The following is a 23005-nucleotide window of genomic DNA, read 5'->3' on the forward strand; positions in this document are numbered from 1 at the left end:
GGAAGAGACTGTTAGGAAAGTAAAACCCAGACCGAAGAAGACAAGCAATGGTGGAAGAACCAAGGCTGTAGATCTTTGATAAAAGGTATAAATCATTTTCGTTTCTGGTAGTTTGCCATTGCCTAAAATGTGAAATTTAATATGGTGTTGATGAGTGTGTTTGAAGGCGAAAGAGCTGATCCTGTAATTTGATTGCTTCTCACACTCGAAATCATTTTTGTTAAGTAATGTTTATATCTGCACCGTCTTCTAACTTTTTTATAAATGTTTTAACCCTGATCTATTGTTGATGATCATTTTGTAGCACTAACAATATCATCGCTCTTTCCATTCCTTTATTTTTTGGTGAGTGCTCACTTATTAATATTGTTGTTGCTTTTAGTTTTTAAATTTTATGAAAAAATGCAACCGTCAAACCCTGTTGAAGTGGATTTGGTATCTCAAGATTCCAAATTATTGTTTGCAGATGAGGGATTTGCATATTGCTAAAAGAGAGGAAGACATTGGCTACTGTGCTGGATATGTAGGTGAGTTGATGATTGTCCCTACTTACCTTTCGTATTCTTCACCATTTTGTTCCTTAACAAGTGTCTTACTTTGAAGGGGCTTCATAGATGCTTGGCAGAGTCCTGACATCAATTTTTTGGGGAATGGTGGCTGATATTGACTCAGATGAAGCCCCTATTTATATATCCTATTCATTTTTATGTTCTATCTTTTCTGACTTGGATGATGTTGATTGAATGAATGAGTTAGAAACTGAACAAATCAAATGGATGAGTTAGAAGCTGAAAATTACATTAGTTTCTTGCTGCTTTTTATGCTGAACAGATTTTGTGTATGTGTAGTGCTTTATTTTTAGGGTTATTTCTCTCAACACCATGTGAACGTACAAATGGTTCTTTCCCAATTCAACCAATTTAAAAATTGGGATTTTAATTGATGTTCGTCCATGGTTCCTTACTTTCCAGATGCATAAATTCACCTGGAAATTATTCATGTCAATGTCCCAAAGGATACAAACATGAAGGCATGGATGAAAAGAGTTGTATAAAAGACAACAAATGGTCAAAGGCCATTCTCCTCATTATTTCATTAGGTATGCATGTTTTTTTTTTCACATGTTAATATATAGCATATACGAGCCTAAATTTATTTTATTGGAGCCACTTTTGGATCCAAAATTCTCATAAAGTATGTCATTGATGAAAGTTATATTCTGGTGTCTTTTAGTGATCTTCATGTTTTTCGTACAAAATAAGATTGTTAGCTTTCTATGGTAAGCATTATTAACTATCAGGGATTTGTTTTCATATTGCATGAAATTTCCACTTTTTTCATCTTTGAATAGTCTCAAGCATGGTAAATAGAATAGCACTAGAAAGTGAGGAAATCCACTTTCTTTGGTCAGGTTGGATTCTCTACTATGACTACCATTTTTAATGGGAAGTGTTAAATACATCCTATAACATGACTGACTAACAAGCATGGTTGTTCAGATATACATGCAATTAAGATCTCTGACTAAATCAGATTTCTTTTATATTGAAGCAAATCTTGCCTATTAGGTGTTCATGAAAATTCCCCAGAGAGTTAGAAACAAGGATATGATGCAAATCTGAATGTAGGCTGTTTTGGTATGTGTGTGTGTACGTATAGGGGTGTTATATTGATATGACATGCTGCCTAATTTATCTATTTTTCGATTGTTAGATCAAAGAAGGAAGTTCAATTCATCAAGGATCAAGGTTTGGACTACTAGACAGCATGCTGACTTCGGTTAGAGGTATGGAAGTCTCGAGCTTGCAATCTTAAATTTCTGGTTCCCAAATAAGAAATATGCTCTATTTGATCCCGAATAAGAAATGACATAGGTATGTGGGTTCCATCGTTATTAAGTTGTATCATTTTCTACTTAGGTTACAAAAAACCATTATAATGAATTAATCATTTTTTTATTCTAAGGAAGTATGTATTCAACATTGTTTTTTTTCTGAACAATTTCAATCAATATAGCTATGACCATTTGTCTACTATTTTATATCTTCTGTTCTTTTTCCTTTTTGTAGACTCTCCTTGCCATGTTGGTCTCTTGCTGCTAACTGATTTAGTTGGGGTATCTTAAAAGAGTGCTGTCTTTACAGAGTCTTTTTTGTTTTTTTTTTGTTTTTTTGTGGGGTTATTTTTTACGGTGGGGATATTCCTTAATTTTTAAAGTGAGGAAGATTTAACAACGCATTTTTTTGTTTGTTTTGGTGGTGTTACTTTATGAATTTGTAGTTAGGGAGATTTAACAATGCCTTTTTTTGTTTGCTTTACTTTGTTAGTCTTGATAAGCGCATGTTCAACAACAGGTTGTTGAAATGATCACTTATATAGCCTCTACTGCAAAACAATTTCCTAAGAAATGTGTATTACTTTGTCTTCTAGATGAGCGTACTCTAATTTAGATTAGACATCAAGACTTGAAGCTTGGTTTGTTTTCTGTGTCTCCTTCACTGTATCTGTTCTGTGGATGAACAGGTAGATGTCAACTCTAGCATTTAATGGTGTTGTGCACTTTGATAGGTACATGTGAATGGCTCACAGGGTTTTTCTGAATCTGTAGGTCCAGGATTTATTTTTGAAAGGGCAAGTATGGTGTGATTCTTTTAATTCTCATCTTCAGTGCAAAAGTTGTGTGCAAAGTTTTTATTTACAGTTTTATTCTTCTGTATGCATTATGTTTATCTTCAAGTAAAGGTTGCTAATATTTTATTTATGAGTGTGTGCTGCTCGGTCTCCATTGATTGTTTATCTTTTTCGAGGGTATAAAGGGGAGGAAAAAATGCATTCCAATACCTCAGAATTCAACCTCCACCAAATTGTGAGGAATCCAATTCCTCCAAATTTTGGAGTTGGATTCCAAAATTTGCATGGTCTCCCAAATTTTTGATTCCCCAATATTGGGTAAACACCGGAGTAGTCCGTAATTGACTTTCAATTCCATTTTTTTGTTCCGATTACCCTTACATAAATGTATTTATGATATTTTAGTTTCAAGCCCAACTGTTGTTGCAAAATGTGCTATAGATGGAGCAACCAATGTCTTTCTTACTTATTTTTGGGCTCTTCTATCTTTATGTGAGGCATTTTGTACTACTGCTTTTGTAACATTGGGATGTTTCAAGATTTATGACTATGTGCATTCTCTCTTTCTGCACACTTTTTCTACCCTCGCTCCCTCTCTCATGTAGAGCCATTTTATGGTACAATGCGTTTATCGGTTCTCATGTCCAAGTTTTTTTTTCTGCTTTCAATTAAGTTTTGTTTGTATGTTATGTTTTCAAAGAATCTTTTGCACATATTTCAATTACGTTGTACTTGAATGTCCTGAACTCAAGTCAATCAGGATTTTTTTTTTTGGTTGAAACCATTGAATTTCATTGTACTTGAATGATATAGATGTGGGGATTACATTTACATAAGGATTGATTTTAACCATTGAATTTTATTTCATTTTTCCTTGGAGCTTGAGTAACAAGATCATCAAATTCTTATATTCGTTATTTGTGAGAATAAATCTACATGCATAACAATATTGTTACACTTCTACTTTTATTGGGTTTTTATACATTTTGTGTGTTTGCTTAGTCTTGTCTTGGAGTTGGATCCACTTTGTATAATGGATTGTGATTTGTTTGAAAATATCTTTAGTGATGATTTTGAGTATAATGTGTTTTTGTAATACTGTTTTTCTCTCCCTTTTGTAATCTAGTCGTGCAGAAGACATCTCCATTAACCGGTAACAGATGAAATTGTTTGCTGTCGAGGTTCCCGTGCAAAAGAGCGAAAATGCTGCAAGTGGAGGATAGATAATAGCTCAAGACACATGGTATGAGGGTGTAGATAAACTGTAAATATGCATCTGAAAAAGTTAAAAGTTAAGGCGGGGTTGGTTGTAGCTTCTCCTTCTCGCCACAATAGAAAATACTTTTGAACTGCATTAAGCTATTAATAAATTAAGCTTAAGCTATATTTTACTTATCAAGAATGGGTAAACTGTTTTAAATAGGAAAATTAAGTGCTTATATCAGGTAAACAATCAATTTTACAAAGTTTTCTAGTAAATTAGATATATAGTTTAATTCGAAGAGTTGTATTGACCTTTACTTTTGTTAAATTATATAGTTTAATTGCGTCCTCTTTTTCCAATCCCTATATATCTGCTCAACTCTTGGGTCAATTATTTACCAGTAGGAATGTTTAATTGCTTGATCAATGATGTTGATTCAATTTGAAGAAGAAATAGGACTTTTGTCCAATAGGGATTTGAAATAGGGATTGAGACTCTCACATATGAGTGAGATGTCCCAATTGTTCATTGATTCTAGGTGCTACGTCTTTTTAGTTGCTTTGTGCGAAAACTATTCATCTCTGTTGCGACTAATACATTCAAGTCCCGCTGCAATGCGCCGGCATATTTTCTCGTTTTCTTATCTATTTAAAGATTAAAATTGAATGAACAAACAAATGCACCTAACTTTAGATTTAAAATAACCCAGTATAAATTAAAGAAAACTCTCATCTTTGTGTTACACTTATCATCTATTTACATTTTACACTATCATTTATACTATCTCTCTAATATAGGTAAGGTCAGTTAACACATGTGAGTTCCATCTTTATTAAAGAGACAATACAAAAATAGTATAAATAAACAGTAAGAATAGCAATTTTTTATTGTAATTAAATATGCATGTTATAGGTACTCTCCCTAGGCTTCATTTTCTTATTTGTACACACACACACACACACATATATATATATATATGAACTCTATCTCTCTCTCTCTCTCTCTCTCTCTCTCTCTCTCTCTCTCTCTCTCTCTCTCTCTCTCTCTCTCTCTCTCTCTCTCCCTCTCTCTCTCTCTCTCTCTCTCTCTCTCTCTCTTCTTCATCATAATACATTTCACGGAACAATCTTGTAAGCCTTCATCTTCTTAATCCACGAAATGAAGGACTTTTGGGAATTCCTGAACCCCAAAAAGCCATGCTCTTTGCTCTTATTCATATTGTCCAACACACCCTCCCCACCAAACACAAAGTCAACAAATCACCACGCTCATTCTCCCTCACAATCTCATCCCATACACCGACTTTTGTAAACGTGAGTCTTCAAAAATAAGTATGTAAATATATTGTAAATATTAGGAATCCTTTTTTAGGAAGGATTATTTGTTGTGTCCTTTTTAATTTTAGTTTCCTTATAGAACAAGGATTGTATTTGTATATATTTCAAGGAAGTAATACAAGGAATTATCCCGTAAAAAATTCTATTTGGCATCAAGAGCCAGTGTTGCCGAAACCCTAGTTTTTCTGCTGTGCTTGGTTGGTTGTTTTTTCTACAAATCTTCTGCAGAAAACAGTGTTGTCGTGTGTGTGTGTACTCTTGCTGGTGTGTGCAGCAGTGTGGGTGGTGTTGTGTGTGGTTGACTGATCTTTGCACAGTGTCGTGTGTGTGTGGTATTGCTGCTTGCGCAGCAGTGTGGTGACTCATCGTCAGTTTTGCTGTTTCTGCCGTGTGTGTGTGTTTTTTTTTTCTGCACAGTGCCGTGTGTGTGTGGTAAAGCCGAATGGCATCAGAAAGAGGCAGTGGCGTGTTGAAGTTGAAAGGCAATAACTCAACCAATAATCCAGTATTGAATCCTGTCGTCATTCAGAGTGATGCGTCTGCTGTACCAAACACCGTGAAATTAAATAGATCAAATTATCCTCTTTAGTCCAAGGTTTTGGAGATGCACATCGCTGAACGCGGTAGGAAGGGCTTTGTGACTGGGAGTACCAAGGAGCCTGTTGAGGATAGTGCTGAATATATGACATGAGAGACAGGGAATGCAATAGTAAAATGGTGGTTAATCAATTCCATGGAACATGCTATCATGGGATTTTTTATTCACCTGCGTACTACGAAAGAAGTTTGGGAAGAGGTGGCTCGGACGTATTATGATGGTTCAGATATTTCTCAAATTTATGAACTGAAGGTTAAATCCTTCAGACTCCGTCAAGAGGGCCGGCCATTTGGTGTGTATTATGTTGACCTCAAGTCCGTTTGGCAGGAGTTAGATCAAAGGAGACCAATCAAGATGAAGTGTGTTGTGGATCTCAAGACCCTTCGAGAAGAGATTCAAATTGATCGTGTGTATGCTTTTTTGGCGGGTTTGGATGATATCTTTGATAAGGTACAGAGTGATATTCTACGTACTCATCCCTTACCACCTGTTGAGGAAGTGTTTTCTGTTGTTCGGCGTGAAGCACAACGACATGCTACTATGATGGTGGAAGTAACAACCAAGGTGGGCCGTCGTCCATAGCCATGATTTTTTAGCCAGCTGCTGTCCCTCGTCCTAATAATTCTTCTAATCACTCTTTAAATTCTCGTCCCTTCAACCGAGAAAATAAAGATGATTTGAAGTGTACTTTCTGTGGACAAACCCGTCATACTGAGGATACGTGTTTTGCTAAGCATGGGGTACCTGATTGGTTTCCAGAATTGAAGAAGAAATTGCATGCAAATGAACGTGGAAGTGCAGGGAACAATGGAGGTCGTGCCTCCCTAGCTACAGCCCCACCATCAGCAAAGGAGGCCGACACTCCTGGTAATGACCCGAGTCAATCCTTGCTGACTCGTTCTACCCATGGTGACTCGTCCTCCACCGCAGGTACTGTAGGGCATGGTCTTTTGGCCGCTGATCCTAAGCATCATACATGTTGGATTCTGGACTTTGGTGCAACGAATCATATGACATGTGATAAGAATATGTTTCAATGTATGACAACATCTCACAGGGAATATATAGCCACCGCCAATGGTACCCGTGCTCCTGTTATTGGTGCTGGCACCGTGTATCTCACGGCCTCTCTCCCTTTACACCGATGTTTACTTATTCCATCTTTATCACATCATTTACTGTCTATACCACAAGTTACTGAACAATTGGATTGTGTTGTTTTAATGTATCCGTCCTTTTGTCTACTTCAGGATATTCAGACCAAGGAGATAATTGGGCGTGGCACTAAGAGAGAGGGGTTGTACTATGTGGATGATGTCGTTCCTGGCAGAGCTCATGCAGTACGAGTGTTCCGTGATAGTAATATACAAGAAGTATGGTTATTGCATCGTCAATTAGGGCATGCATCCTTTAGATATTTAAGGCATATGGTGCCTAGTTTATTTAGTGGAATAAATGAATCAGACTTACATTGTGCATTATGTATTCTTGCTAAAAGCCATCGTGCTTCGTTTCCTCCTAGTATGAATAAAAGACCTTTTCCGTTTGATCTTGTGTATTCCAATGTTTGGGGGCCTTCTCCAGTTACTACTTCTTCGGGAATCCGGTGGTTTGTTACATTTGTTGATGATTGCACTCGTATGACATGGCTTTATGTGTTGAAAAATAAGAGTGATGTTAGTGACATATTTCGGTCATTTGCTCAGTTGGTTCAGACACAATATTCTTCTGTTATCAAGGTTCTCCGTTCTGATAATGGCGGAGAATACATCAATTCTGAGTTGTCGGGTTTTCTACGTGATCAAGGGATCCTCCATGAAACTACGTGTCCGCATACTCCGCAACAAAATGGGGTTGCAGAGCGTAAGAATCGCCACATTTTGGAAACAGCCCATGCCTTGCTCCTTGGGGCCTCCGTTCCTCCCCGTTTTTGGCCTGAAGCAGTTACATATGCCGTGTATGTTATTAATCGTATGCCTTCTTGGGTGGTTAGTTTTCAAACGCCTTTTCAAGTCCTCACACAACATGCTCCCGTGGTGTCACGTAATACTCTCACCCCTCGAGTCTTTGGTTGTGTGGCTTATGTTCATATTCAGAAAATACATCGTAGTAAATTAGATCCGTGTGCATTACGGTGTGTCTTTCTGGGTTTTTCTTCTCACAAAAAGGGGTATCAGTGTTACCATCCTGAAACCCGGCATATGTATGTAACCATGGATGTGACCTTCTCTAAAACAGAATATTTCTACACTTCGGTACCTTCTACTTCAGATCACCAGGGGGAGAATAATATTGTTGGTAATCTAAGTTGGTTGGATCTAGAGGGATATGTGATTATTGAACAGCGTGTAAGACCGGGAATTGTTGGTGCCGAATGTACAGAGAGTACCGAGTGTGTTGACAACTCAGATGATGGTGGTGATTTGACCGAGCCCATAAGAGAGCCTCGGCTAGAGGCTCGGCTAGCTAGTGCCGAGGAATGTCCTAGTGCTCAACAGTCCATTGCCGAAGCCACTACACTTGTTCTTGCTGAGTCCAGTACGCCCTCTCTCTCTAGTTCCAACGTGACGCCCAATACGTCTTCTTTGAATATTCCTGAGGTAAGTATTGTAAATGATTGTGTAACTGATCCAAGTAATAATGTGAGTACTTATAAATTCCACTAAGACAAAATCGAGGTGTGCCTCCTGATAGGTTTTCTCCTGAAGGGAAGGTGAAGTATTCGATAGCCAATTATGTATCATGTAACAAGCTTGCACCAGAACGTCAGACCTTGGTGAGCAATATGGAGTCTATTCAAGTACCAACTCGAGTGGAGGAAGCTCTAAAAGATCCAAAGTGGGCGAAAGCAATGGATGAGGAGATGTTGGCATTACAGAAAAATAATACTTGGGAGGTGATGATGCTACCCGCAGGAAAGAAGATCGTGGGATGTCGATGGGTATTTACAGTTAAATATAAGGTTGATGGAACGGTCGACAGATACAAAGCAAGGTTGGTGGCTAAAGGGTATACTCAAACATATGGGGTGGATTATCAAGAGACTTTCTCCCCAGTTGCCAAGATGAATACGGTACGTGTTCTTATCTCTTTAGCTGCAAATATGGACTAGCCATTAAAACAGTTTGATGTGAAGAATGCGTTTCTCCATGGAAATTTGGAGGAAGAAGTATATATGGATTTTCCTCTTGGATATAGCAATGGTGGGAATACTAGAGTATGTCATTTGCGTAAGTCACTTTATAGGCTTAAGCAATCGCCTCGTGCATGGTTTGATAGATTTACTCAAGTGATGAGAAGGAATGGATATCGTCAGAGTCATTCTGATCATACGTTATTTGTAAAACGTAAACAAAATAAAGTAACAGCCTTGATTAACTATGTAGATGACATGATTATAACAGGAGATGATGTTGATGAGATGTCCAAGTTGCAAGGAAACCTTGCAGCCGAATTTGAAATGAAGGATTTAGGAGATTTCAAATATTTTCTGGGAGTTGAAGTTGCTCGCTCACCTAAAGGTATCTTCTTGTCTCAACGTAAGTATGTGCTAGATTTATTAAAAGAGACTGGTATGTTGGGATGTAAGCCAGTAGAGACTCCTATTGTTGAGAAGCATCATTTGGATTTGAATCCAAGTCAGAGATTGGTTGACAAAGGTAGATATCAGAGGCTTGTAGGGAGACTTATTTATTTGGCTCATACTCGTCTTGATATTGCTTATGCTGTAAGTGTTGTGAGTCAGTTCATGCATTCACCAAATGTGGATCACATGACTGTTGTTATGCGTATCTTGGCATACTTGAAGTCGGCACCTGGAAAATGAGTATTGTATGGGAAACACGGCATTTGAGAATTGAAGGGTTTACTGATGCATATTGGGCAGGTGATGTAACTGATAGACGGTCTACTTCTGGGTATTTTACTTTTGTTGGAGGAAATTTGGTGACATGGCGAAGTAAGAAACAGAAGGTGGTATCATGATCTTCAGCTGAGGCCAAATATAGAGGAATTGCTCAAGGAATTTGTGAAATCCTTTGGCTACGAAAACTTCTTTTAGGACTTGGGTTTAAACCAGAGGAGACTATGAAGTTGTATTGTGACAACAAGTTCGCAAGAGATATCGCTGATAATCCAGTGCAGCATGATAGAACGAAGCATGTGGAGGTGGATCGACATTTTATTAAAGAGAAGCTTGAAAAGAAGATTGTATCAATACCGTTTGTAAAGTCAGAGGAGCAACTTGCAGATGTTCTTACTCATGCAGTGTGTGGACGAAAGTTTGGTGACTCACTTGTCAAGTTGGGCATGTGTGATATCTATGCACCAACTTGAGGGGGAGTGTAAACGTGAGTCTTCAAAAATAAGTATGTAAATATATTGTAAATATTAGGAATCCTTTTTTAGGAAGGATTATTTGTTGTGTCTTTTTTAATTTTAGTTTCCTTATAGAACAAGAATTGTATTTGTATATATTTCAAGGAAGTAATACAAGGAATTATCCCGTAAAAAATTCTATTACTTTCCCCTCCATCATCTCCACCAACCCTTGCCCAGCACTCTCCTCTTCAAACCCATACTCCTCAATTCCAAACTGCTCAGCCAACACCTTCCAAAAATGCTGCCACTTAAACACATCCCCATTGTTCACATTAATGCTTCGTTTTTCGCATACGGATCCACCGCCGCCCATACATGCTACTCCGCTATCAAATTCCCATCCGCAGCCACCGAATAACACTCCCAAGCTGCTTTGCTTCTGGGAAAATTCAAAGGTCTTCCTTCCTTCTTACATATAGCAGCATAAATGCAAAGCGCACCAATTATGTTCATCTAGCTATAAGGAGAAAACCCAAAAATATTATTAGGCCGATGTACCGACCAAGTTAAACCCTTTTTTTTCTCAACCTCTTCGAACAATACGTCTTCAAGAGTAGTAAAAATTGGGCACGTCAAGCCTAGGCAAGTCCTCCGTAAACGGCGGGTCGTGGGCTTTGACTTTCCCTATAGACTCAAACGGTCCGAGGTAGGTAGTGTTTGGTCCCGGTCTGTAAGGACACATGGCAGAGGTTCGGAGCCACTGGGATCAGAGCACACAAGACGCTGCGGAAAATGGCCCAGTTGACCTTAATATATAATCAGGCTTAAAAGAATTATTTTTTTTTCTTATTAAAAAAGTTCTTGTGCATTCAAAAGAACTTGGAAAAACCAATGTCTCAAAATCCAAAAAGATTCCTTCTTTTTTCCCTCAAACTATGGAAAATCATGCAGCGGTATTTGCAAAGATATAACAGACAGTCTAGAGCTTTACCGATGTTAACTCTAAGTGTTCAATCATTTGTATTTAATTACTACTTCTTCTTTCTTTCACATTCTAAAATCTAAGTATGAACTTCTCTGAAAAAATTCAAAACCTTGCACTGTCTCAACTAATGAATGGTCTGAATTGTAACAAAAATCGATTTCAAATCCTCCTTCAGCAACCTAATGACGTATAAAACATCAATCCCAAAAGAACCCACGTTTCAAAAACCAAGAAGGGCTCATTAATGTATATGAATGTATATGGTAACAAAGTAAATTACTTCGATGTGAATCTACAATCCCTGATACCAAACCCCCAAATTCAAATGGTTAAGCCTACCAGTCCCTCAAAGAAACTTCATGCTCTTCAGAAAGACACATCTAAAGTGGCCAAGAAAGTGAATTTAGGTTGCTACACCATAATTACGTTGGGGAAACCCTAATTCCTTCACTGCAACAAACCCCAAAACCCCCAATTATGTTGATCTCGCAGTTCTACACTAAAAAAGTGGGGGCGTGAATAATGTTATTTATTCTTCTATTTGTCATTTTGGTTCGGTGGTACTTCTTCGGACAATTGGGCTACTCATCTCCCAACGTAATTTGAGACTCAATTTTTTTAAAGGGGAATAACTAATGGTAAGTCACTGTTATCCATCCCTTTTGGGGGCCGGAAAGACGCACATAGGCATTTTAGCCTCCCCTGACCACAAGTCATTGTTGTAAGATGTTTGTGACAGGGTGGGGTTGGGTGTGAGGGTGCGTAGGGTGTTTATTGGCCGTTGGATCTAAACCAACAGACAAGATGAAAAATTAGCTTCCATGTTAAAAAAAAAGGGTTTAAATGTTAAAATGGTCCATGTGTTTTAGTCATTAGGTCAATTTAGTCCATATGTTTTCAATTTGGCCAATTTGGTCATTGTGTTTATAAATTATGATAAACTTATTTATAAAATTATGATTTATTTGATTTAAATTATTTAAAATGAAATAAAATTAAAAATTAAGAGAAAAATTATTCTCCTCTCAACTCTTTGATCTCCTCCCTAACATTACCTCCTCTATTGTCTATGTCACAACCTTAATCATTTTTTAGATTGCAAGTTTTATTTTTTATATGTGTAATTTCTCATTGATTTGCATTTTTTTGTAAAGAGAAAATGTAATTATTTCTCATATGATTATTATTATGAATTTTTTAAAAGAGATTGAATGAATTGTCCTTAATTAGCTAACAAAGACACGGGAAACTAAATTAACCAAATCGAAAACATGGAATTAGATTAGCTATATTACTATAACACAGAGACCATTATGAAATTTAAGCCAAAAAAAAAGAGGTCAAGGGCTGCTAAATGGTGGCGGCGGCGGCTGTTCGGTCCCAATCTTGGCCCTACACTTGATCTGACCCCAGTTTATCAATTTCTCTCGGCTGTTGGCCACGTTTTGGTTGATGGCGGATTTGAGTGTTTTCTTTTAGGGTTTGATTTATGATGTGTGTTCGACGTTTTAAGTTAATTTTGGTGGTTGATTTTTTAAGTTATGCAACCTTGTGAATTGTTGGTTGAATTGGGCGTTTTATTTGAATAGGCTTCTGCAAATTGTGTGATTTATGATGTGTGTTTGACGTTTTAAATCATTTACTATTGGATCACCAGCGCACAGTTGAGAAAATTATGTTGTTGGATTAACCAAAAAAGTTGTTGGTAGATTAAATAGAAGCATTAGAGCAGTTCCACCGGAGCAAAAAGAGGCCAGCACCCAGTGGAAAAAACAGGCTGGGACTCAGCCAATCCACTCCAGCCCGTGTGTTTGCCTGGCACCCAGCCCAAGCTGGTCTCCAAGCCAGCCCAGAATTGACAGACCTTGGGACTGGCCTATCTGACGCCAGCGTGACATCAGCCACCTTGGGACTGGCCTGTCTCGTTCCGGGGGGTTAATGATTTCGCACACCGCCAACAGCGCTGCGCCCAGTCCATCCACGACGCTGGCCGAGGGGAAATATTCCAGCTTCAAAGACGGCGCATTTCTTTCCGTGGTGGTCTCCAGCTTGAACACTACTGCCTCGTCCTTCAAAAGCTTGCCTCAGAAGTTGAGGGTCTGGACCAAGTCGAGAATCTGGACCCTCTGGGAGACGATCTGGTGAGAAGTGAGCAGCTTGGCCACGGAGGGATATGACAACGATGAGGAGAGAGGGGTGGAGAGGCATCTCTGCGGCTGCTCCATGAGGATTTTGAGAGAACAAGAGGAAGGCAGATCGGAAGGAGCAGTGAGGAAGGGAGAGTTATAGGGAACCTGACTTATCCTTCTTTTTTTTTTTAATAAAATTATTATTTTTATTATTTTATAATAAAAAATAATAATAGTTTAATAAAATTGACCAGGCTATTTTTTTGTTAGGGATGGAGATACTTTGGCCTATTACTGTTTATTAGGGTCTATTACTGTTCACTTGAGTGAATAAATGGGCTGGGTGCTGGCACAAAGTCCTTAGGGGTGGACTTGCTCTTAGTGGAAATTAAATGATAAGTTTTTCAAAACATTAAATACACAAGTTAAAGTAATAATTGAGTACACGTGGCAGAAAATGAATGAAAAAAGCAAGTAGGAAAAAAAGTCGGAGGGGAAGGTAGCTATGGTTCCTCGTTAATCTAACGACACTAAGAACCCACATCGCACTTTATTTTGAAATAAGAGTTTAGATGGCTGAGTGACAATTGTTTAATCACTTCAACTATAAAGCCTTATTTATAAATAAATTAAGAAAGCTTTAACCATGGTTCTCATCATCACTTTCAAAACTTGACATCTTTCCACTAACACTAGCATATGCCCCATACTTTGTGTTTGAAAATAATTTTTATTTTTATTTTAAAATGAGAAGGAGAAAGGGGGGAAATGTGGATTAGAGAAAGGAGTTTTCTTTTTATGTTTTATTTTTCAAAATTAAAGGATGTTAGGATCACTTTTGGTGAGATTTTAAAAAAACTGTAAAATTTAGTATATGTGAATTTACTTTACTGTTCACGATTTTGTTTTGTGGTAAAAAACATAATTATCTTTCTACTTTCTTTTAGTTAACAAAAATGTTATTATTAATATATAGTTTACATAACCATAGTTAAACTGGAACACTTCCCAACTAATAAAATTCTGAGTAACAATTATCTATGGTTTAGAGTGGGACGAAATAACGTACCCAAAAATAACAAATATCTCTTTGAATTTATAATACAAGCTCCTTTTTTTTTCGGTAACAATAATACAAGATCTTCATGGCACAATCTTGTAAGCTTTCATCTTCTCAATCCAAGAAACAAACGACTTGTACGAATTCCTAAACCCTAAAAACCCATGCTCCTTGCTGTTATTCATACTATCCAACACCGCCTCCCCACCCAACACATAGTCGGCAAACCACCACACCCCCACCTCCTCCAGCTTCGTCGGCTGCAGCTCATTCTCCCTCACTATCTCCTCCCACACCCCCTCCTTTCCCTTCATTTCCTCCACCAAGCTTCGCCGCTCTCCCTCCTCGTCAAACCCGTACTCCTCAATCCCAAACTGCTCCGCCAAACCCTTCCAAAACTGCTTCCACTTAAACACATACCCATTGTTGATATTAAACGCCTCGTTTTGGGCATTCGGGTCCACCGCCGCCCATATATGCTGCTCCGCTATTAAATCTCCTTCCGAGGCCATCGCCTAACACTCCCACGCCGCCTTTGTTCCCGGGAATTTCAACGGCCGACCTTCTTTTTTACAAATTGCCGCGTAAACGCAAAGCTCCCGATTATGTTCATCAAGCTGTGAGGAGAAAACCCGAAAATGTTGTACGGACGGTGGACCGACCACGTCAGGCCCGGGTTTTTCTCGACCTCCTCGAACAATATGTCCTCCAGCGTGTAGTAAAAATTGGGCACGTCGAGCCGAGGAAGATCCTCCATGAAAGGAGGGTCGTGGGCCGGGATCTTGCCGATGCACTCAAACGGTCCGATGTAGTGTTTGGTCCCCGTTTGGAGACTGATGTGGCGAAGATTGGGAGCCGCTGGGATAACGACACTGAGTACGTTGCGGAACATGGCGCCGTTTGCCTCGCAGTTTTCGAGTTCGGTGGCTCTGCTAGTCCACGTCACGTAGAAGATGTGGGTAACGTCAGTTAGTCCGGAGAGCTTGGTCTGGACGTCTTCGGGGTCGGAGATGTCGCACTGGATGTAGTCGACGGGGTGGTCGGCGCTCCAATTGGGGCGCGGGCGGCGCGCGACGCCGTAGACCTTCCATGGACCGCCGGGGGTGTCGTGGAGCGGGAGGATCTCGGCTAGGCTGTTGCCCACTATGCCCGTGACGCCGATTACTAGCCCCACGCTTTGGGATTCTGACGTGTCGGCTGCTTCCGACTTCTTCTGAGCAATTCACGTTAATTAATCAATTAAATAAGATAATCGGTGAGATGAGGAAACATATTATAGTAGTTAATAAACTGATTTAATGAGATTAGTGGTGTTATTCTTACCTTGGTAGCAGGAGCAGCTCCAGACCACCACCAGCTCATATTTTTGGGTATATGACGTAAGCTATGAGCTCTTCTCGGAGCAGTGTCCAAATGAAGAAAAGAGAGAAATTAACATTGTGGGCCTTATCCTACTGGGCTTGAAGCCCAACTACTCAAGCAAAATAGTACACTTTCAATCTATGCACTAGGCCCACATTTCTTTTGCGATCAAGGATCAGTTTCAGTGCTTAGGTTAAACTGTTCATGTGCTATGTATAGTAGCTCATCGGTTGATTGTGTTGAGAGTGTTCATCCTATTTTGGAGAAAGAATAGACTTTACATGTGCTTATTAATAAAGGAACCATCGTGTATTGCCAATTGATTTTATGATAAAACATCAACTTTCTTTGAATTTGATGTTGGAATCAAGTGATGGGTAGTTAAAATTTTAGTGTGACGCGCACATAGCTACATGATGTTAATTGAATATCAATTGTGATATTGTGTGTGTGTGTGTTTGTTAATTAACCTAGGTTCGAATGAATTAAAAGTCGGAAGTGTTTAGCTTGCCTACCACAAAAACTAACTAGGGTGGATATCAAATTGTAAATAGTAGAGATCTTGTCTATATTTTCTTTGCATGGTGTGGGTAAAATAGAGATCTTTTTCTTTCTACATATTCATAAACAAAATTTCTAAATTTAAACTCAACGTGCGATTTAACTGCTTCACCTAGGTGATTTATTTTGTAATATTTTGAGTCATTTAGCTTATATATAAGTATATAACACATAGAATTCGAGCCGTAACCTCCGGTTTAAGAATAAATGCTTACGCCACGTACAAATTACTCAATACAAACATTGGAAATAACCTTATGTTTTGTTTGAATTAGGGATTATCAAGTATCTTATGATTTAGTTTACTATAATTTTTTATTTTTCTTAAAAAGGGGGACAACTAGTTATCCATCCCTTTCGAGAGACGAGAAGACTCACAGAGGCATTTTAATCTCCCCCTAGCTACAAGTTTGGCTTCCACACCAACAGCAGGTTTCGAACCCAAGACCTCCAGTTTTTAATTTGAAGAAGGTCTCGCAATCCGTCATTTACCACTGGGCCACCAACTCGTGGTTAGTTTACTAGAAATTAGATAGAGAACTTTGAAATGATCAATAGGCAATCCATTGAGAGAGATTTGCAAGTCAGTATTTAAAATAAATCAATTGAAAATTCCTTATTTAGTGACTTTGTTATACGCAAGTCATGTATTATCAATCTGTCTATCTACTGTACCAGCAGCAGGTTTTGAACTCAAGACCTCTAGTTTTCAATTTGAAGAAGGCCTCACAATCCGTCATTTACAATTGGGCCACCAACTCGTGGTTAGTTTACTAGAAATTAGATAGAGAATTTTGAAATGATCAAAAGGCAATCCATAGAGAGAGATTTGCAAATCAGTATTTAAAATAAATCAATTGAAAATTCCTTATTTAGTGACTTTGTTATACGCAAGTCATGTATTATCAATCTGTCTATCTACTGTACCAGCAGCAGGTTTCGAACTCAAGACCTCTAGTTTTTAATTTGAAGAAGGCCTCATAATCCGTCATTTACAACTGGGCCACCAACTCGTGGTTAGTTTACTAGAAATTAGATAGAGAATTTTGAAATGATCAAAAGGCAATCCATTGAGAGAGATTTGCATATCAGTATTTAAAATAAATCAATTGAAAATTCCTTATTTAGTGACTTTGTTATACGCAAGTCATGTATTATCAATCTGTCTATCTACTGTCTTATAGTGTATTTCTAATTAATTTAGCCTAAATCCTTGATGTCCCAACACACCATTGTGATAAACACATGGACTCAAGATGATAAAGTTGAGTAAGTAGATCAGAAGACAAAGGCACTAAAGATAGAATTAGGTACACCTTTTTACCTTTTCATTTCGTCCTTCTCTTCAATGGAAAATTTTGTTTAATCGATATGCCTAAGTGGTCCTCTCCACCTTCCCCATATATTATAACAGTACATATATATAAATGCAGTTCAGTACTATTGTCTGGATTAACTACCAGACACAAAGTATGTTTTAATTAGATCATCAAATTAGAAATTTTGTTGCGCTTAACTAGCTCTCTAAATTCTAATTGACCAAGAAAACGCTTAACCTAAAGATAATACTAAGCTGATCGTGAAGAATAAATTAACGCATGCAGTAGTATATAGCTTTAAAAAGGACACAGTTTCAACTGCATAAACCCTAAATTCAACTAGAACATATCGTTAAATCTTGTGGTTATAAGTTTGCATCACTACTGATTTCCAATGACCCATCACGAAAACTTCCACTGATCAAGCCACGACCAAAGCTTACATCTTTTTCGTCCTTTCCATCTTTCTCCTACTCTCTTCCTCTGGTTGAATTAAAGGTTCTTCTAAAATGGTGGACAGACCTGAAAAAGATACAGCACAAAGGTGATTGATACTTCCACTTGATAAACCCTAAAAAGTTGCAAAGACGTACACACACCGCACGTTAGAAAAATGAAACAATTGTATTAACCTAATATTTGAATTTCAAACATTTACAAGTAATCTTACATGACATGAGTATATCGTCAATGTGTCGCTTTGTGCTAATGTTACAACCTACATAACGTTGTATTATTGGCACAAGACGCAACGATGGTTGAATACACTGTCTCATTCTAGTATTGGAAATTTCGAGTGCCAAATTTAATTTCACTTACCTTTCTTCTCCATCATAATTCTCCTCATTTCATCATGGTAATCTTGCTTGTAGTTGCCACTCTCGTATAAGTTAACCCTACCTTCCGACACTTGTACTTCTTTCATCGCTTGAAAGTCTTGATCATCACTTGTTGCCATCTTTGACCTGGCAGTGGCGAAGAGCCAAGTGGCGTCCATCTGTTTGTTGATCATACGTGCGGCATAGTATGGAACCTTCACCCGTTTTCTGCTCCCAGACTTGATGCAGCCATTGATGAACATCAAACAGTCCATCATGCTTTCTTTGGCCAATCCTTTCATGTCATAAGCCTGTGATCTTCTCCAAAGACTTCTGCTGTGAGAATTCACCGGACTCGACAAGCAGAGAGCTCTTGTCGAGTCTCTAATGGCGGCATTTGCTTTTCCAATAAGCAACTGACACTGAGCTCTATTGCTATAAAGCACCATTCTATCTTTTCTCAACCCTAATGGGCACATTTCTAATGCTTCAGAATACTTAATTATAGCTCCCTCTATTTCTCCCATACAAACCATATGATTTGCTTCTTGTTTAATTAAATCCACCAAAACCCTACTTTCCTCATTTTTTTCTTGAGACAACACTCTCTCCTTCCTTCTCCTCTCTACCTTCAAATTCCAAACCTCTTCCAAATATTTTTCAATTCTTCTGTTCTTGTTCAACTTGTTTAGAAGAAGTGCTTTTGTGATTGCTTCACCAACGTTTGATCTATCTCCAAGGCTTTTGAGTTCAACCAAATCTATAAGAAACGAGGCGGCCATATTAATAACTTTGTACCTCGTATTCGGGTCTTTGAGAAGCAACAAGAGGCAGTCGATCCCCATGTACTGCCAATCATCTGAAGACCTTGAGAGATTACACAGGCTCTCAATAGCTTCCTTTGATTCAGCAATTTTTTTCCTTCCATATTTACCATAGCACAAAATCCTAACAAGTCCAACGCCAGCTGGTGAAGATTGATTGACTAATCCACCCCACATTCCACACAATTGTTTCAAAAAATCCCCATTACAAATGAGATTCAAAGACCTCTCTTTGCAAGCAAAACAATTTAGGATATAGAGACACCAACACTGAAGCTGACTAGCCCATTCTTCTGCCTTGCGGTTCTCCATTTCAAATCCCCCAACACCTCTTGTGAGCAAATCACAATGGTATTTCTGTCTTTTTCTCTCATCTTTCACCCCCACAAAACTAACATACACCGCATCAAGACATGTAGAGGCTAATTTCATGGCTAATCTCACCACCTCTTCTTCGTACTCCGCCACAGCTTCGAATGTACTCTCGTAGCTTGCAAGATGACCTAGCGCTCGAACCGCAACTCTTTGCTCGACCCAACTCATCTTCCCTCTGAGGAGCTCCAAAAGCGGTGGAATCACGCCTGATGCCACTGCCTTTTCAGCGAACTCAGCCTTGTTCATGGTGTAAGAACCAATGACATGAGCTGCATAGTAAGGGATGTAGATGTTTTGGTCCCTCTGAAGCCAAGTATTACTCTTGTTGTTGATGCCTTTGTGGATAAACCGTACCATGCACTCAAAGATTCCAAGGGATGGGAACTCTGGGTCTTCAGGGTGAGCCATAGCAACATTCCATAGGCTGCTTAGCACTAGAACATTTCCTTGGTCTTCCTTGTGAGGTAGTTCCTTGAAACAGGCTGATGTTCCAGCTCTTCTCTTGAAGGAGTTTGGCTCTTTCATGGTACAAAAGAAGCAAAACTGTCTAGTGCAAGCCTGCTCTTTTGTGGTGAGCAGGTTTTTCTTCTCCCTTTTCTTCAGGGAATCCATGACTGAGGGCAAAGGTTGAGAATTTAGGGTTTTGGTTTTGTGGAGAGCAATAAGGGGAATTGAAAGGAAAAGGTCAAAATTGATCAAGTGGGCAGAGTGGCCAGGTGTTTGTAGCTTAGTGACATCAACGGCGCATGTATTGTATTTAAAATCTTATATTGTGAGGCATCTTTGTACTGTTGAATTATTTGTGCCTTTATTTTCGAGAAAGGTTAGTCTCCCCACGTAAAGGTTGTCATAAACAAAACTTTGCTTTCATGGTATATAGTTGTGTGTCTATCTCTTTAAATATATATATCAGTATATATATATATATATATATATATCATACATTGAGATTGCGCATTTAACCATTCATTACTCTGATTATGCTATATACTAAAGTATAATAAATTTTTGACTCATTATGTAATTACTGGATCATGTAATGAGAGAGATGGTGCGCGCGGCATGGAAGTTTCTCTTCAGTTTCTAGCTAGCTCATATAGAGGATCTGATTTCTAAGGTGGGTTTGTATTTTGTTCAATTCTTTTAATTGCATGAGGCGTTTGTTCATATAATTTGTAATATTATTGGATTCAATTTGTGTTGTGGAGTGGTCTTGGGTTTTTACAAATTGCTGGCCTTGTGACAGCCACATAGGTAACAAATAAAGAAGCATGTGGAATTGTCATCTGACATTGCAAAGCAAAGTGGTCCTCATTTCTGAAGGAAGGCCTTTCAGTTATTCTTCGAATCAGGTCTCTACTTTCTTCATTAATCTGCATTATTTTTCCTGTAAAATACTAATTTGTCTTAATACAGCTAATTAAGGATCGCGTAAGCAAGATATATCATAGATCCTCAAAATCTACCAAGTGTAATTCCAACCAATAAACATTTATTAGAACACAAACTTTCTGCTTTCAATGCACATTTGACATCATGTTGTCTGGAACCTTGATTTTCGTTTTAAGTTCCCTTGTCAACAGGTCTAATGCTACTCTACTATTAATCTTCTTCAAAAGCTACTCTAAAAACCAAAATCTAGGTCTTTCTATTCCACTTACTATTCTACTTATAATAATGCAGCAAAATGTATTGTGATTGCAGATGGGTTTGTTGCAAAAGGGAGTTGAGGGACCACAACCTGAAGACGTGGTATCAGTTTCCGACTTGCATGGCAAAGATACACTACCATCGTGACATCTCGTGTCATGTAAGTTGCTCTACTTCAGTCGGTTGTAACAGAAGGTGGTTCTTGTGGTCCTTCTCAACTTAACCTAATTCAAACAAATATTAAATCCATAACTAGCAAAACTTTTAGAAAACAGAGTTAGTAATTTAGTACAACTGGGTGGAGGTCTCAAGAATATGCGGCTGTTACATACACATACTATATATAGATTGGAAAACAAGAGGACATGAAAAGAGGCGATTTATTAGAGTTTAATCTTCTCTGGAAATGGTAATTAGGGTTTAAACAATACACTTCGATGATTCGTGGGAGTAACATGACTCTCTGGTGATTGGTAACCAAGTGTTGCGATGTGCAGACATGTTTCTGGTGTTTAGTTTATTGCTTGTTCGTAGGATTGGCGTGGAGAATAGCTACATCGGTTTATAAAGCTCATGATGATTAGAACTAATGCTTTTGTTTTTCAATATCCAAAAGATGATTGGAATGCAATGGTGTAGTAGTTAATTACCAGCAACTTCAAATCTGAGTTGCACACCTCTCTTTTTTTATTATTATTATTTTTGTTACAAGTGCTAATTCTGTAAAATTTGTGTCGTAGTTTATTCCAGTTGGTCTTCCATGTCTTCCCCAAATTGCTATTCCTTCGTTGAGTTTGAATGTTTTGGTAGGGCAGGAGGCGTATATATAATTATGCACACAAATTATGAGGAACTAATAAGACTTTCACGCAAATTATATGGTCCATGCAAGTTTTGTATGCATATGTATCACATAAACTTTGATTGGTTCAGGGAGGTCTCAGTTCTCGCAAAATAAAACGAGAATACAACTTTATGCAAGCAATCAACACCCAAAAAAATTGTTTGTGGGATATTGGAGGAAACTAATTTTATATCGCAAAAGATAGATTTCAATACACTAATCACACCTTAATTCTCTTGACACGGTTCTTAGTAGAGATATTCAAAAATTAATAACTTCAAATCTTCTACCAACAAAATCCCTATATCCTCAACCACTTGTCCTGTCACATACTCTCCGCAACCCAGCCCAATGGCAGCTGACTCCTCAACCACTCCTCCTTGTTTGCTTCCGCATAATCATTCGAAATGAGACCCCAACCGAGTCTGAGTACAAGATAGCAAACTTCAAGGTCAATAGCCAAAGCTCTTTGCAATCGTCCAAGTCAGTTGATTCAGTAACTCGCTTTCTGCAACTTTGTTAGTAATTTTTGAATAAATATTTTTGGAACATTTTTAGAGGCATCGAATCCACATGACTCGTCGATGGATTCCCGAAGACGACTTGCGCCCGAAGGATGATGGTGTTCTGCTATGTTAAGGGTTAGTGAATGTACATGTAAAATATGAGATAAGTCACACAGACGACACATGCATTTTAGTTGCATATGAATTTAATTTATAAGGCTGTATAATTATGGCTCATTTAAATTAACGTCTAATTGAATAAACCACTCAACAAATGTAAACATAGGACAACATATGTGTATATATACAAAAACCTTCCGTAAACAATCAAGAACCGTTTGATTCATTTTTTTTCCTTGTTTCTAAATTGTTTTGGTTGAAATCTTAAAAAAAAAATCAAGTACATTTTCCTTGCACGTGAATACGATTTCAAGCTCTCCCTCTATGTCGTAAACTAATATAGAGTATCGCTTTAGCTCTCA

At 38.2% G+C, this 23005-nt stretch overlaps 1 protein-coding gene, 2 long non-coding RNA genes and 2 pseudogenes across 3 annotated transcripts; 2 read left to right on the top strand and 3 right to left on the bottom strand.

Annotated features, from left to right (window-relative positions):
- LOC126601220 (uncharacterized) lies at positions 1 to 4194 on the top strand. Its single transcript, XR_007615698.1, has 6 exons — positions 1 to 85; positions 305 to 345; positions 467 to 527; positions 972 to 1099; positions 1714 to 1786; positions 3758 to 4194. It is a non-coding gene; the product is annotated as an uncharacterized LOC126601220 (long non-coding RNA).
- A 623-nt stretch (positions 4195 to 4817) lies between these two features.
- LOC126601309 (3-oxo-Delta(4,5)-steroid 5-beta-reductase-like) lies at positions 4818 to 13283 on the bottom strand (annotated as a pseudogene).
- A 912-nt stretch (positions 13284 to 14195) lies between these two features.
- Positions 14196 to 15486, bottom strand: LOC126601312 (3-oxo-Delta(4,5)-steroid 5-beta-reductase-like; annotated as a pseudogene).
- Positions 15487 to 17774: 2288 nt separating this feature from the next.
- LOC126601187 (uncharacterized) lies at positions 17775 to 20234 on the bottom strand. The gene is made up of 2 exons (XM_050267864.1): positions 18326 to 20234; positions 17775 to 18028 (listed from the first exon to the last, which is right to left on the bottom strand). The coding sequence occupies exons 1-2, from the start codon at positions 20133 to 20135 to the stop codon at positions 17946 to 17948; spliced, it is 1893 nt and encodes a 630-aa protein (XP_050123821.1). The 5' UTR covers positions 20136 to 20234; the 3' UTR covers positions 17775 to 17945.
- A 531-nt stretch (positions 20235 to 20765) lies between these two features.
- On the top strand, positions 20766 to 21763 carry LOC126601221 (uncharacterized). Its single transcript, XR_007615699.1, has 2 exons — positions 20766 to 20875; positions 21228 to 21763. It is a non-coding gene; the product is annotated as an uncharacterized LOC126601221 (long non-coding RNA).
- Positions 21764 to 23005: the final 1242 nt, after the last annotated feature.

The sequence above is a fragment of the Malus sylvestris genome, chromosome 15 (assembly GCF_916048215.2).
Source record: "Malus sylvestris chromosome 15, drMalSylv7.2, whole genome shotgun sequence".
In the NCBI taxonomy this organism is placed as follows: domain Eukaryota; kingdom Viridiplantae; phylum Streptophyta; class Magnoliopsida; order Rosales; family Rosaceae; genus Malus; species Malus sylvestris.